This window comes from Tasmannia lanceolata, unplaced genomic scaffold, assembly GCF_043159265.1.
Source record: "Tasmannia lanceolata isolate RefF3 unplaced genomic scaffold, GAP_Taslan_0.1 ptg000018l, whole genome shotgun sequence".
Classification (NCBI taxonomy): Eukaryota; Viridiplantae; Streptophyta; class Magnoliopsida; order Canellales; family Winteraceae; genus Tasmannia; species Tasmannia lanceolata.
This window is the reverse complement of record NW_027518695.1, coordinates 32,276,996-32,293,141: the sequence shown is the minus strand read 5'-3', so window position 1 is coordinate 32,293,141 and position 16,146 is coordinate 32,276,996. Positions and strand designations below refer to the sequence as shown.

The following is a 16,146-nucleotide window of genomic DNA, read 5'->3' as shown; positions in this document are numbered from 1 at the left end:
GTCAGAAGTGTTACCAACGAAAAAGAGGGGGAGATGATTGTGACAGAACCTGGTCTTCCTAGGTTGCCTAGGTACCCCTTTATTGAGGATCAAGTCTAACGTAGTTCCATTATGAATATGAGGATCCCTTTTATAGAGAATAGAGTCCATGATGATTAGAATCTTACTGTTTTAGGAGTCTTTCCTAATTGGTCGACTTCCCCCGGAGATAAGTTAATATCTATTTTCAATAGATATCTTGTTTCCCTATACAAGTATGGGTCTCCTTTTCTTAGAAAGCCATCGCCTCAGGGCGTATTATCTCTTAGAGGGGCGGTTTTCCAAATATGGTCGTTGCTAATTATAAGGAGAGGATAAAATTGTGTTATCCTTCCTATAGGTCGGTTCCTAATCATTCGGAGATGCCACGTGTCGTTCATCCATGGTTAATGCCGATTTTACCCCCAACACATTCTAATCAAGTGCATTTGCTAACCCTTGTTTAATTAAAAGCACAAATACAAGTTAGGGTTAGAGTTTACCAATCACTACACGTGCAAGAGAAGGAGTTGACACTTTTTCATAAAAGGTAGGAGGTAAGGGACAACATATTGTAATTAGGGCTTTTGTATTGAGTAAAGATAATTTTTTATTATATTCATTTAATCCTTTAGATTTAGCATTTAAAACAAATCCATTTTCAATTATCTTTACCATATCTTTATCTAGACCTTTAAGATACGTCTTCATATGGATCAACCATGATCCATAATCCGATCCATCCATAGTAGGTAGTCTAGATCCCATCCTTTAAAGTTGCCAAAAATTTGATCTTTTAACTCTTAACCGGTTAGGGTCTTACTCAAGAACCCCAGCTCTGATACCAATTGAAATCCGATGAGTGAACCCGGTTTGGCAACCTAGAGGGGGGTGAATAGGTTGTTAATGAAAACTTTTTCCTTTTAAAAACTTTTTACCAAAATCACCCTAGTTTTATGTTCTTAATTAAGTTTAATTAGTTGAACTTAATATTACAAGTTAATATAAGTTCAAAAACTTTGTTGATTAACAAACTTAATTAATTGATTAAGGTGGCCAATTTAGCAATGTAAAGATATTCAAGTTTTAATGCTAATGCTAACTCACTCAATTCTAAGTAACAATGCAAGCACAAATAATAGAGTGAGAGGGAGTGAGAGAAATACCAATCACACAAGTGATGCAAAGATTTATAGTGGTTCGGCAAACAGCCTACTCCACTCTTCTCAAGGTCGCACTTGAGGATTTCCACTATTGAGACCTCCACGACGCCTGGCTCCAAGGTTTTTACAATCCAAGGAAATTAAATGATGATGCCCTTTCTACCTTTACAATGTCTCTCCTACATGGCCAAGAACTAAGCCCACAACGTCTCTCCTACACGGCCGAGAACTAAGCCCTTCTCCCAAGGGAATTAAAAAACGGATGCCCTTTCCACCGATACAAATGAAGAGGAAGAAAATAGCTTTGCCTTAGGCTAGAATACAAGTTGAAGCTCCTAAGATACTCCCTAGGATGAATACAAATAAAGCCTAAACCAATCTCAAAAGATTTTCCCTAATCAAGGCACAATGAGGTTGGTGAGAGATTTTACCAAAAAATAGTTGCAAATGAATTTCAAAGGGTTCTTAGAGTTGGAATATGTTCATCATCTTTGTTTAGACCCATATGATGGGTATAAATAGCCCTCCAACTCAATACGACCGTTTGGGGGCAAAACGGTAGAAAACATGCTAAAAGAGAACTAGCCGTTTGAGCTCCAACGACTCTTTTTCCATACCGTCGTGGTCGACCGGGGTGTAGCGGTCGCCCGCCGTCATTGGGCGCTTCTTTTTATTTTGAATTTCAAAGGCGACGCAGTCGACCGGGTGTGTCGCGGTCGCCCGCCAAGAGCAACCTGACATTTTTATTTTTGTCCAGATTCCTTTCCGCGGTCGACCGACCCTATGGAGGTCGACTGGCCCGACCATGCTGGATTGTTTCTGGATTTCCAGAAACACATCCGCAGTCGACCGTGAGGTCCCAGTTGACCGGATCGCTATGTTCCGGTAGGTGCTGGATTTCCAGCCACCTTACAGCGGTCGACCGTGTAACCCTGGTTGACCGGCCCTGTTTGAAAAACCATTTCAACATTTAAAAATCAGGGACTTGGGCCATGGTCTTGGGTCCTATACGTGAATTGATTGTCCTATGGGTCCAACAAAGCGTGGACACCACTAGGGTCAATCATAGTCCAGTTAAGTCCAATTAGGGTGTGTCATAGTCTCTTTGGAAAATATTATTTTTCACTAGTTTTAGGGGATTAAACAATGTGCCTTGATAAGAGAAAATGCAAGAGAGATAGGAATACATTCTACCCTTTCTGCCACTCTCTTAAACTCTTCTCTTGAGCTTCGGGATCTTCAAGGTTGAGCATTGTTTTGACTTCTCCAATTGTGGTACAAGCTCCTTGGTCCTTTGCATTGGTTCTTGATCCTCAAGCATTGTCCTTTCTTTATCTTTTCCTTTATGGCTTGATGCTTTGAGATGATGATGATGAGCTTCTCCTTGGTACCTCCAAGGTATGGTTTGTCCAAGAATGTTCTAGCTCCTTTCTCCATTGGTTGATTCATCTTCAAGCATAGGCCATCTTTGTGTGTGTGCTAGCCTGGATTGATCTGTGACTTTCCTGTCCATAGCACAACACTCAAGGCAAACTATTAGTCCATAAAGAGCTAATCAATTTGGGTTTGTTAATCATCAAAACAATGTAAGAGGAATGAGCCATTGGGCTTACAGAATGGAATTTTTTATTAAAATTTTTTCAATTAAAAATTTTATTTTAATTTTTTTCCTTACAATGTTTAGGGAGAATTGGAATAGGTATCAAAGTTTGATATCGATTCCAATTCCTAATCCCATCAATCCAAACGTAGCCCTAGTATTATTTGTTCAGCGCTTGCTGACTATATATGAAATACTTGTGTGACAATCCAAGAGGGGGGGTGAATTGGTCAATTAGAAATTTTAGGCTTAATTAAGGGAGATTAAAAATTAATCCATTTAATTAAGCACTAATTAGTCTAACCCTTGTTCAAATATGTATATAAATAGAAGCTAGGATTTAGACTTTCTAATCATGCACATTTAGCTAACCCTTGTTCAAATAGATATTATAATGCTTAGGGTTTAAACATTTTAATCAAGTGCATTTACTAACCCTTGTTCGATTAAAAGCACAAATACAAGTTAGGTTAGAGATTACTAATCACCACACGTGCAAGAGAGAAGGAAGAAACATCCACAAGGAACACAAAATTTATAGTGGTTCGGTCACAACTTGACCTACTCCATTCTTCCAAGTTTACCTCCTTGGGATCTCCACTAAAATGATGAAGCCATACACCCGACTCCTTTATCTCCAAAGGGAACAAACCTTTGCTTTTCCATTCTCAAGGGCCAAAGCGAAGCCCCTCACATGAAGCCTTGACAAGGGAGTCAAACCCTTGCACATGATTCACCTTTCTTCACGGGCCGAATCGGAGACCCTTGTCTTCACCTTTCTTTACGGGTCGATGAAGAGACCCTCACATGAATAACAAAGAAAAAGAAAAACTCTCTTGCCTCTTAATAGGCGGATTACAATATTGATAGCTCACATTCACTCCAAGAATATACAAATGTAAAGCCCTATGGAGTGTCTCTTGATAACATGTAGAAATGGAAGATCAAAGAGGCTTTTAGCTTTTGAAATAAAAGGTTGAAGCTCAAAGAGAAATGGGATTTGATCTTTCTCAAAATGTTCAAAAGCTTGTAGAGAGAGATTTTAATGATGTATATATAAAGTATTTGAAAATATGACCGTTTGGGGTAAAATTATAAATTAATGGCTTGAAAAAGTCAAGCAGAAAATGCCCCAACGGCTAGTTTGCTCGACCGCATCGGTCTACCGGGCTACGGCGGTCGCCCGCCCATATCGGGCGCCCTATTCTATTTTTAAATTTCTTACCATCGCGGTCGACTGGCCACATGGTGGTCGCCCGGCGAGGGTTTACTATTTGCTCAAAAAATTTGGCTCAAAAACCTATCTCGGTCGACCGACCCACGGCGGTTGCCCGCCCAAACTCATGAAGGATTGTTCTGTTTGAAACAGACACATATCCGTGTCGCCCTGCTTGACCCGGTCGACCGGCCCGATAAGATTCAAGATGGCCTGGATTTCCAGGTTCCATCCCGCGGTCGCCCGGCCTAGCCCGGTCGACCGGCCCTGAGTGAAATTTCATTTTAACTTTAAAATCCAAGGAGCTTTTGGGCTATGGTCTTTGGGCTTAAGTCCAAGGTTTTCAAACACATTTTTAGGTGTGTGTATGGTTCTCAAAGATGTAAAAAGTTAAGTATGAAAACCATTTGAAAATCTTTTGAAAGTGCATTTAAACATAAAATCAAGAAGACTCCAAATACATTCTAAAAATGAATATCATGAGTCTTCTTGGAATCTCTCGGCTCCTTTGCACTTTCTTGGACTTATTCGGCTTGGGTGAACACTTGAACTTTGCCTTGGCTCTTGTGACATGTCATCCAATCTTCAATGCTTGTTGAGTTACATGAGGGTCACCATGGCATGTTCAACTCCAAGCTCCTTCTTGACACTTGCTTAGGAACTTGTGGGATCTTCATGTTGAGCTACTTTACTTGAGCATCTTCAAATGAGGATGACTTCAATGTAGGTGCAAGCTCTTGGTTCCTTTGATCCTTGATCCACAAGTCATGTGTTGTGAAGAGTTGTGTAATGGCAATTATGACATGAAATTCCTGTACAACACAACACCTCAAAGCAACACAACAGTCCATAAATGCTAATCAATTTAGTTTGCTAGCATCAAAACAAGAAGGTAAGGTGAATGATTAACCCAGGTAAATCCTTGGGCTTACAATATAGCTGTTAATGGTAACTGTCCGAACTTAACCAACAAATGGCAGTGGTCGACATTTATTTGCCATTTGGATAGAAGGATTTTATAATCTTGGATTTTATAAGCTACAACCTGACTTTTCTAAGTGGATAAGGGACCGTTTGGATATGCGTTGAAATTAAATGAATAGTGTATATTTGGTAAGAAAATATCAACTGAGATAGTGGCAATTAGTCCATTGTTAATAGATGCAATGCATGGAGGACGTTATATGTTAAGAGACGCATTGTGTAAAAATCTCATTCACTGCCTACGTATAGTTTTTGGGGATTTTGTGTGACTTGTTTTAGTAAAGGGGCTTGGGCCCTCTTATTCTTGCCGGGCTCACGAGACATGTTGTATGTATGGTGATCATGGCCGTTCATTTGGTTGGTTCCCTGAAAAATTGCATCGACCAATATTTAGAGGGTAAAACCCCTTAATTTGGATAATTAGATTAGGGGCTTAGGACTAGATTAATGGCATAGATGCTAACCGTTTGGTTCCAACCGATGAAATTTTGCTGATGGTGCATTTGGATTGCTGGGATCATGCATTGGAATTAGAGCCTGAGTCCAATTTTGCCTAATTTTGATGTTTTGTTAAAAAAGGAATGGAACCAAGGGGCGGAATTGATACAGCGTGGATTTAGTGGGGGAAAATGATGAATCTGTTTCTTGCCCCGAGAAGTGGTATTCTGATTCCGCCTTAGTTGGAGTGGAATTTTTTATTAAATTTTGTTCAATTAAAAATTTTATTTTAATTTCTTTTCTTATAATGTTTAGGGAGAATCGGAATAGGTATCGAAGTGTGATATGGATTCCGATTCCTAATTCCATCACTCCAAACGCAGCCCTAGTATCATTTGTTTGGCGCTAGCTGACTATATATTATTGTTGTTAATGGTAACTGTCAAAACTTGACCAATGAATGGTGTGGTGGTCGACATTCATGTGCCATTTGGATACAATGATTTTATAATCTTGGATTTTACAAGCTAGAACCTAGATTTTCTAAGTGGCTAAAATGCCTTCATACTAAGGTCATTACCATTTGTTGGTGGTCCCTAGCCGCCTATATTAATGATTTATATCACCGTGGTTTTTGCTAGGGACCATTGAAAAAGGCATTTCGTGTTGCATGAGAGTGGGATTTTCTAGGGACCATTGCAAAAGGCATTTCGTGTTGCATGAGAGAACATACACATAGGATCACTTCTTAACAGATTCTCTAATTCATTTAATTCATTTGAGGAGTCTGCTCTAGTTTCACGCAATTTCCTAAAATGGTTCTCCCTCTCTGTTTGGATTGCAGGAAAAACGTTTTTGATAGAAAATATTTTCTAACGGGTCATTTTGATATGCGAATTTTAGAATCCAGGTTTTAGCTTAAAAACAATGTAAAATAGAAATCATGATCAAGCTGTTGTATGCTATCCGGACAGTGTTTCTTGGATTTTAAGTAAGAATTGCAGGTTTTAGAAATCTCTTTCCCGTCCTGAGATTTCTAAAACCTGGAAACGGGACGATCTCCTGCTCTTTGGGTGAAATCTGAAAATGACAGACAGTCTCCTTCTTCTCTCATCTTCCATCCAGGATTTTGAGTAAATCCAGGATTCTAAAATCTGCATATCCAAATGGCCCCTAAAGAATTTTTAATTTTCTTTTCGAAGAAATTCATATGGATATGGACCACTTAGAGGGATATTGTCACAACCTGAGGGTCTTTCTAAATAAAACTTGAATCATACTGGTTCTAGTTTCTCTCATGCGTAATCAAATAATGGAATAGTAAGAAATTCTGGAGAAGATTTTCCATTCCAAACTTTTCTTGCAATCCAAACAAGGTTAATAGAACTTAACTTTAGTCCTACGGATGGTGTGAGTTGAGAGAGAGAGAGAGAGAGAGAGAGAGAGAGAGACTAATAATTGTCCAAATTTCCTACAAAATATGGATGAGGCCTGATTTAGTAGTCCTCAAGCTACCTGAACGGGTAGTATGGCCCAAACTCCACGATGAGGTCACTTCGTACAAAGTTCGTCATTTACAAGGGCCGACAAACATCTAAAATGATTGGATAATCCTAGCCATCCAATTATTTCCTAGTTGAGATTCAGAAATCCATTCTCTAGCGAGATATTTGGGCAATGCCCCCTCCACATTTGGCTCCATCATATGATCAGTTTCAATTAATGTACATATTAGTAGCCTGTATGACAGAAATTAGATGCAGTACCAATAAAGGTGGTCCAAAGACTACCTTCTCTCCCCCAATGTTGAGCATGATAATATGTAAACATCTTCCTTGCCAAAAAATAAAATAAAATAAAATATGTAAACTTCAAAAATTCTCCCATCCATAAATTCTAATGTGCTTCTGAGAAAAATTGGGTCGTTTAGAAGATATGCATTATTATTACAGTCCTTTTGGAGCCAAACATGAAGCCATTTAGATAACCACCGAAGTCCTATTTTTCTTGAAGCTCAACTTACCAGAAGCTCATCATCCTAAATGTTTGATTGAGATGAAAACAAAAACCTGGTATCCACCATGCTTAAATTTTCTACCTAGGTAGAACGGAAAAGTAAACAAGAATCACCTTTTAATCCAAGATAAATACTGCCACTATAAACCACTGGCAAATCTGTTAGATTTTTATTTTCAAAATCTTATTTTTTGGTCAAAAGAGAGTGTTTGGAAAATGTTTTCTAAGTGTGTTTTGGAAAAGGAAAAACTTTTCTTTGGAAAGAGTTGTTTTTTGCAAGAGAAAGAGAAAAGTGCAAAAGTAGTGTGAAAAGATAGTCCCGTACCGACTCATAAGAAAGAAAGAGTTGGGCTTATAAAGCTTTACTCTTTTTGTTTTCTTTGTTATGTTGCACAATGGGTCTTAGCTATGGGTTGAACCGTGGGACAGTGCAACGTACCGTTCGCGCAAGCTCACGCGCACGCGCGCACGGCGTGGGCAATGGGCAATGGGCTATAGGGCACATAGTGGCACTTTATTGGTGCTTTTTTAGGCGCACGGGCTCCAATGGATAGTGCGTGAGCGGGTGCGATCCGAAGCATCAAATCATAGTGTAACGGCTAGTAGAAGATGACCGTTGGATGGTGTCCCATCTACTCAATGGTCAAAGGCCCAAAGGGTGCAATCTGCACCATGGATGGACAATTTAGCGGTTCGGAGTTGGAAGGGTTTTTACACAAGCCATCGGTCACTCCAGGATTGATCTGAGCCGTAGAGTCGCGATTAGATACGATCTAATGATCGGAATTCAAACCCGCTGAAAGGATGTCCAGAAAGGGTGTTTTCCAACGGGAAAAGCCACTAGAAGCTCTATAAAAATAGTAGAAAATACTCATTCTATACAGAATTCGGATTTCTACTTTGGCATACCCAAAATTGCTATATCCAGTACAATTCTCTCTCTCTCTAAACCCTATAAAGTTACTATTTTTTACAATTTAGAAATACTATCAAGTATTCTGTTTTCTGTAGAAATAGAACACTTGGGTCTCAAATACTTGCAAAATTCAAACGTGATTCAGGCTTGATTCCGTTCAGTGCAGAACGTCATCAAACAATCGGTTTGGAACCGGGTTTGTGGTCCCCTGTGCACACTACTTGTGGGGGCGAATATTGTCTTAAGAAAAGCGTTTACACGCCTTGAAGCATCTTCCTATCTTCTTATCTTTTCTTAGATTGAACCATTACACAACTTTTACTCCAACAATCTTAAGACGATATTTCTTCCGTTGGAGATCTTCATGGCGCAATCGATGAAGCAGATGACACAAGATTTTGTCAAGTTGGAACGATTCAACAAGGGGAACTTCAAAAGATTGCAGAAGAAAGTGTACTTCATTCTGACAACCCTCAAATTGGTGTATGTTCTTACTTCACCCAAACCGGCAGAAGTTGAAAACGAGACGCTTGCCCAAGGCCGTAGAAGGAGTAAGTGGGAACAAGACGATTATCTTTGCAAAGGACTTATCCTCAATGCCATGACTGATGAACTGTTTGATATCTACCATAGCATGGAGTCGGCGGGAGAAGTTTGGACGGCTTTGGAGGCAAAGTACCTATCAGAAAATGGCGGCGCTAAAAAGTTTGTTGTAAGTCACTTTCTAAATTATAAAATGACTGATGATAAGTTGGTGGTGGATCAAGTCCATGAGATCCAACATATCATTAGTCAAGTTCATCAACAAGAGGTGAACCTTGATGACACTGTCATCATACCCTCTATTATTGACAAATTACCACCATCTTGGAAAGATTTTAGAAAAGATCTTAAACATAAAAAAGAGGAAATGACACTCAAGATTTGATTCAAACCCTCCAAATTGAGGAAGAATCAAAGCTTTGAGATAATAAAGATGATGTTACAAATCAATCATCTAAAGTCCATATGGTAGAAGTTGCCAATGTAACAGATTCGAAGCCCCCTACTAAACCTTGGAAAGGTAATCGGAAGAGAAAGCATCAAAATGGCAAGAGTTTTAATAACAACAAGAAGCGTAAAGGCGCTTGTTTCCAGTGTGGCAAAATTGGCCACTACAAGAGGGAGTGTCGATCTAAAAAGTCGAACACTCAATGAAACAAAGATGGAAACAAGGAAAAGTTTGTTGCCATGATATCCGAAGTTAATTTTCTCGATGGAGAAGATGCTTGGTGGATCGATTCGGGTGCAACCAAACATGTTTACAAAGACAGAAGCACATTCTTGACTTATGCTCCAGTCGAAGACGGAAATGTTCTCTACATGGGAAATTCCTCAACTGCAGAAGTCAAGGGAAAAGGCAAAGTGGAACTTGAATTCACTTCTGGAAAGATCCTAACCCTTACTGATGTATACCATGTCCCTGATGTTAGGAAGAATCTGATAGCCTTCTTAATAAGAATGACTTTAAACTTGTATTTGAATCTAACAAGTTTCTACTATCTAAGGGTGGGACATTTGTAGGGAAGGGTTATATGTATAAGGGCATGTTCGAGATGAATATTAATAAAGTTGATGTTTCTGTTTACATGCTTGACTGTATTTCTTTATGACATAATAGATTAGGACATGTAAATCTTAGGAAAATGCATGATATGATAAAGTTAGAACTAATTCCTAAATATGATGAAAATCTGGTAGATAAATGTAAGATATGCATGCAAACTAAGATAACTATTAAACCATTTCCTAGTATAGAAAGATCTACTACTTTATTACAGTTGATACATAGTGATGCATGTGATTTACAGGCACTCCAAGAAGAGGAGGCAAAAAGTATTTTGTAACATTCATTGATGATTTTTCAAAATATTGCTATGTATATCTGTTAGGACATAAAGATGAAGTCTTAGATAAGTTTAAGACTTGTAAGACAGAAGTAAAAAACTAATGTGAAATTAAGATCAAGTGTATTAGATCTTACAGAGGAGGGGAATACCAATTTCCTGAATTTTATGAAAATGAGGGAATAATGCATGAGTTTTCCGCCCCTTATACACCACAACAGAATGGTGTTGCGGAAAGAAAGAATATGACTATTATGGAAATGGTTAATTCCATGCTAGTCAATTCTGGTTTAAATAAGGGTTTTTGGGGTGAAGCCTTATTAACGGCTTGTCACATCCTAAATAGAATTCCTAATAAGCAAACCCGTGTACCCCTCTATGAACTTTGGAAAAAGAGAAAACCCAACTTAAGCTACCTTAAAGTTTGGGGTTGTAGAGCCATTGTTCAAGTACCCAAACCTAAGAAAAGAAAGTTAGGTGAACGAGGCATTGAATGGATATTCTTTGGTATGCAAATCATAGTAAAGCCTATAGGTTCTTACTTATAGAACCTAATGACTTTTTAGAAATGAATTCCATTATTGAGTCTAGGGATGCCACCTTCTGTGAAAACAGGTTCTCATTCATTCCTAGATTAATGGATTCAAACCCACCTAAAGAGTCTTCATTAGAGCCTCAAGAGGAAACCAATGAGGTACCTAATGAAATTAGGAGAAGTAAAAGAGATAGAAAATAAAAAACCTATGGTCCTGATTTTGTAGTCTTTTTTTGTAGAAGGATCAAGAGATAAGGTCTTTACTTCTACTATGATAGATCTAAAAGTAGAACCTGATCCAAAGACCTATGAAGAAGCCATTAAATCTCAAGATGCTGCATTTTGGAAAGAGGCCATCAATGATGAAATGGATTCCATCATGGGTAATAAAACCTGAAAATTGGTTGATTTACCTCCTGGATCAAAACCCATAGGTTGTAAGTGGATCTTCAAGAAGAAAATGAAAGTAGATGGAACCATAGAAAAGTTTAAGGCAAGGTTGGTTGCCAAAGGCTTTACACAAAAAGCCGGAATAGATTACTTTGATACATATGCCCCAGTTGCTAGGATCTCAACCATTAGAGTCCTAATCGCTCTTGCATCCATATATAAACTTCACATTCACCAAATGGATGTTAAAACAGCATTCTTGAATGGTGAACTTGATGAAGAAGTGTATATGGATCAACCTGAAGGTTTTATAATACCTAGTCAAGAGCGTAAAGTATGTAAGCTAGTTAAGTCTTTATATGGGCTTAAACAAGCCCCTAAACAGTGGCATGAGAGATTTGACAAGGTTCTAGTGTCAAATGGTTTTAAGAAATATGAATCTGACAAATGTGTATATAGTAAGTATAAAGGTAGAAAAGGTGTCATCATATGCTTATATGTAGATGACATGTTAATATTTGGTAGTGATATGGATAGTATCACAAGGACCAAAGAGTTTCTGTCATTGAATTTTGATATGAAAGACATGGGTGTTGCAGATGTGATTCTAGGCATTAAAATAATAAGAAAAGATAGTAACCTTATTCTTACCCAATCACATTATATTGAAAAAGTACTTAGGAAGTTTGATCACTTTGATTGCACACCAGTTTCTACACCTTTTAATTCAAATGTAAGATTATATCCTAATACTGATAGGTCTATATCTCAATTAAAGTACGCTAGTGTCATAGGCAGTTTAATATATGCTATGACATGTACTAGATCTGATATAGCATTTGCAGTTGGAAAATTAAGTAGATTTACTAGTAATCCTAGTAATGTTCATTGGAATGCTATAAATAGGATATTAAAGTATCTAAAAGACACTATAGACTATGGATTGTCATATAGTGGGTATCCTGTAGTATTAGAAGGATACACAGATGCCAGTTGGTTAACTGAGCTTGTTGATCATTCATCAACGAGTGGATGGATATTCACTCTTGGTGGGGGAGCTATCTCCTCGGCTTCTAAGAAGCAGATATGCATAACTTCTTCCACCATGGAAGCAGAGTTTATTGCATTAGCCTCTTGTTGTAAAGAGGTGGAGAGGTTGAGGAATTTGCTAATAGAAATTCTTATTTGGCCTAAACCTATGCCATCGATATATGTGCATTGTGATAGTCATGCCACACTATCAAGGGCATATAACCATGTGTACAATGGTAAGTCCAGGCATATTAGACTTAAGCATAGTGTTATTAGGCAGTTACTTACTGATGGAGTAGTAACTATAGATTATGTGAGATCAAGCCAGAACTTGGCTGATCCATTAACAAAAGGTCTTGCAAGAGATATGATGTTAAAAACATCAATGAGGATGGGTCTAAATCCAATAACCAATGATCATCAATGATGAAAACTCAACTCAACGCTTGAAGAGACATCAAGACTTGAGTTCAATGAGCCCAAGTACATCATATGGAGTGATTGCAAGCACTATACATTATATAAATGCCATCCTAAGGAAAAGTGCTTGGTACTTGTAATGTATAACGGAGGAGGTTGAGCATTTGGGCTCTTAATAGGCTTATAACCAGGTTGTTAGTTGTTAGGGTGCTATAGTTACAAGGGCACTCTTAAGCCTACCTATGTGAGTGTGGAAGTGGTGCCGCTTCCTATGAGACTTGGCTAGTCTTTAGAGCACTCATGAAAGCGAGATACAGACACATGGCCAATACACGTGTCGGCTTATAAGAATCACCTGAGGAGAAGAATTTCTTATGTGTGAAACGTATCCGGTTGGCTGTATAGAATAGCTAGTTGAAAGACACGTCTACTATGCAATTCCGGTCAACTTTGATGTGTTCTCACTAAGTGAAGGTTCAAATCGTAAGATACCTTCATTTATGCGTAAGAGTTCCAAGTATGATGAGACATTTTTTTTATTTTGAAAATCGTGGGAAATTGTTAGATTTTGATTTTCAAAATCTTATTTTTGGTCAAAAGATAGTGTTTGGAAAATATTTTCTAAGTGTGTTTTGGAAAAGGAAAAACTTTTCTTTGGAAAGAGTTGCTTTTTGCAAGAGAAAGAGAAGAGTGCAAAAGTAGTGTGAAAAGATAGTCCTGTACCGACTCATAAGAAAGAAAGAGTTGGGCTTATAAAGCTTTACTCTTTTTCTTTTCTTTGTTATGGTGCACAATGGGTCTTATGGGTTGAACCGAGGGACGGTGCAAAGCACCGTTCGCACATGCGCACGTGGCGTGGACAATGGGCTATAGGGCGCATAGTGGCGCTTTATTGGCACTTTTTTAGGCGCACTTTGCACTTTGCAATGCGCACGCCGCATCGTACGAGGAGCGATTGGAGCCTTTCATTTTTCCGATTTGATCCGGACCGTTGGATCAAGATCGACTTGGATCGGTCAAGTGGGTAGACCAAATGGTTCGGTCGGGTTGGGCCTGAGTTCGGGCCCAACGGTTGGCCCAACAGGCCTAGGGGCTCCAATGGATAGTGCGTGAGCAGGTGCGATCCGAAGCATCGGATCGTAATGTAACGGCTAGTGCAAGATGACCATTGGATGGTGTCCCATCTACTTAATGGTCAAAGGCCCGCGATATGCACCATGGATGGGCAATCTAGCGGTTCGGAGTTGGAAGGATTTTTACACAAGCCATCGGTCACTCTAGGATTGATCTGAGCCGTAGAGTCGCGATTAGACACCATCTAATGGTCAGAATTCAAACCCGCTGAAAGGATGTCCAGAAATGGTGTTTTCCAGCGGGAAAAGCCACCAGAAGCTCTATAAAAACAGTAGAAAATACTCATTTTATACAGAATTCAGATTTCTATTTTGGCATACCCAAAATTGCTATTTCCAGCAGAATTCTCTCTCTCTAAACCCCTATAAAGTTACTGTTTTTTATAATTTAGAAATACTATCAAGTATTCTGTTTTCTGTAGAAATAGAACATTTGGGTCTCAAATACTTGCAAAATTCAAAGGTGATTCAGGCTTGATTCCGTTTAGTGCAGAAAGTCATCAAACAATTGGTTTGGAACCGGGCTTCATTTTATCTTGGAGGCAAGTTCGTGGCACACTACTGGTGGGGGCGAATATTGTCTTAAGGAAAGCGTTTACGCGCCTTGAAGCGTCTTCCTATCTTCTTATCTTTTCTTAGAATGAACCATTACACAACTTTTACTCCAACAAAATCTCATGCCAACCCGCATGGAGTGCTTCAAAAATTTATCAGCACATCGGCGAACATAGGCCTCCTCTTACTTGTCAAGGGACTTTCGCCGGAAGCTTTCCATGCAGTCGAAGAAGCATCTCTCCACCAGTTAATTATACATTCATAGGCTACAATTTGATAAAAGAAAAATGAGATGGATGTGTTAGCAAAATGAGTAGTTATTGATCACAACTTCCAGTACATTGAAATTGTACGGAATCAATCTATTGGCACAGATAAAGGTAAATTTGACACAGCATAAGAAAACCACAATCTAACTAGCATTCTCATACACAAGGTATCACACAAGACCGATCTATCTTTCTCTCTTTGTTTTTTGGAGAGAATTGATGTCACTTTTTTACGTCAATATACTTTAAAGGAGTGTGAATTATCCTACAGGGTGCTGATTTATCATCACTCATTTTTTTACCCATTCTTTTCTTTTTCTGCAACTTGAAAGAGAGAGGCTTTTTCATATCTTATCATGTTATCAATCGGTGGCTTTATGGAAACCGTTGGATCTTAGTCGAATTGACGGCCAAGATGATTGCCAGGAAAGGTCTAGAAATTGGCTCGGGTTGAAGTTGACTGGACTTTTGTCTATAAAGTCTTAAATCTGACATGGGAAAGAACAGTGTTCAACCAGCACGAGCAGATAGGAAAAAGACTCTCACTCCCTGGTTTTGATATCGGAAGCCCTATCTTTTATTCAAGAAGCTATCAACAGCCAAAATAGAAAAGTTTATGTTGTGATGATTTTCATCAAATTCTACGTAAGAATGGTCCAATTAGGTGGTCTTATTTTTGACAATTGAATTTTTCTCATTAGTATATTGTTAGCCAATTTCTTGTAGATTAATGACCTCACCTTCAAATACAAAGTGTTTTAGGAAAAATAATGTTTCAATCCCTTTAAGACTACTAAATTTTGGCAATCCAAAGTTATAACAAATAGTATCATCTACAAACCTTACAAAAAAACAAAGTTTGAACCCCTCAAGACTACTAAACTTTGGTAGTCCAAAGATGAAACAAATCACCCTTAATGCTTATTTGGTTAGCAGTGGGCCCACTAGCATCCTGATTTGCTTCTACCAGTGGGCCGACTAGCACTATTTAGTTGTCGCCCTGTTCATGTTGAGAGAGAGAGAGAGAGAGAGAGAGAGAGTAGTACAATTATCAAAACATAGCAGTGTAGATATTAGTATCCTTTTTTAAAATGTAGTTGGTATGAGGGCTTCTAGTTAGGCACCATCAATTGAGACCGCGACTACAACGCTCAAAGGCAGCATCCCATTCTTCCTTGATAGACTCCGAGACCTTTTCTTCATCCAGAATTGGCGTCCATGATCCTTGAGCACGGTTAGTGAAAACCCATGTGACCTTCTCAAGGATATCGTCATGGTCGAACTTCATAGCTTTCTTCTCCTTAGCCTTCTTCTTCTTAGAAAGAGAAGCATCTTGCATAATAGGTTGAGAGCTACCAGAAGTCTGAAAATGAGCATAAGCATACATGTAAGGCTAACAGTGAAATAATGGTTTTTAATAGATCTTCAAATGGCCAAGAAGTAAATTCTAGAACTCACAGTGTCGCTATCTACGGATTCCTTGGCCTTTTGTTTGGGCTCGGGGCATTAGGCAGTTTCTATTTTTAGAAAATCTAAAACCTTCTTCTTCGATTTGAGAGAGGATCGAAGTGAAAC

At 38.6% G+C, this 16,146-nt stretch overlaps 1 protein-coding gene across 1 annotated transcript; it reads left to right on the top strand.

The window, feature by feature from the left end:
* The first annotated feature begins 8,715 nt into the window (after positions 1-8,715).
* Positions 8,716-9,279, top strand: LOC143850297 (uncharacterized). Its single transcript, XM_077359555.1, has one exon. The coding sequence runs from the start codon at positions 8,716-8,718 to the stop codon at positions 9,277-9,279; it is 564 nt and encodes a 187-aa protein (XP_077215670.1).
* The last annotated feature ends 6,867 nt before the right edge of the window (positions 9,280-16,146 follow it).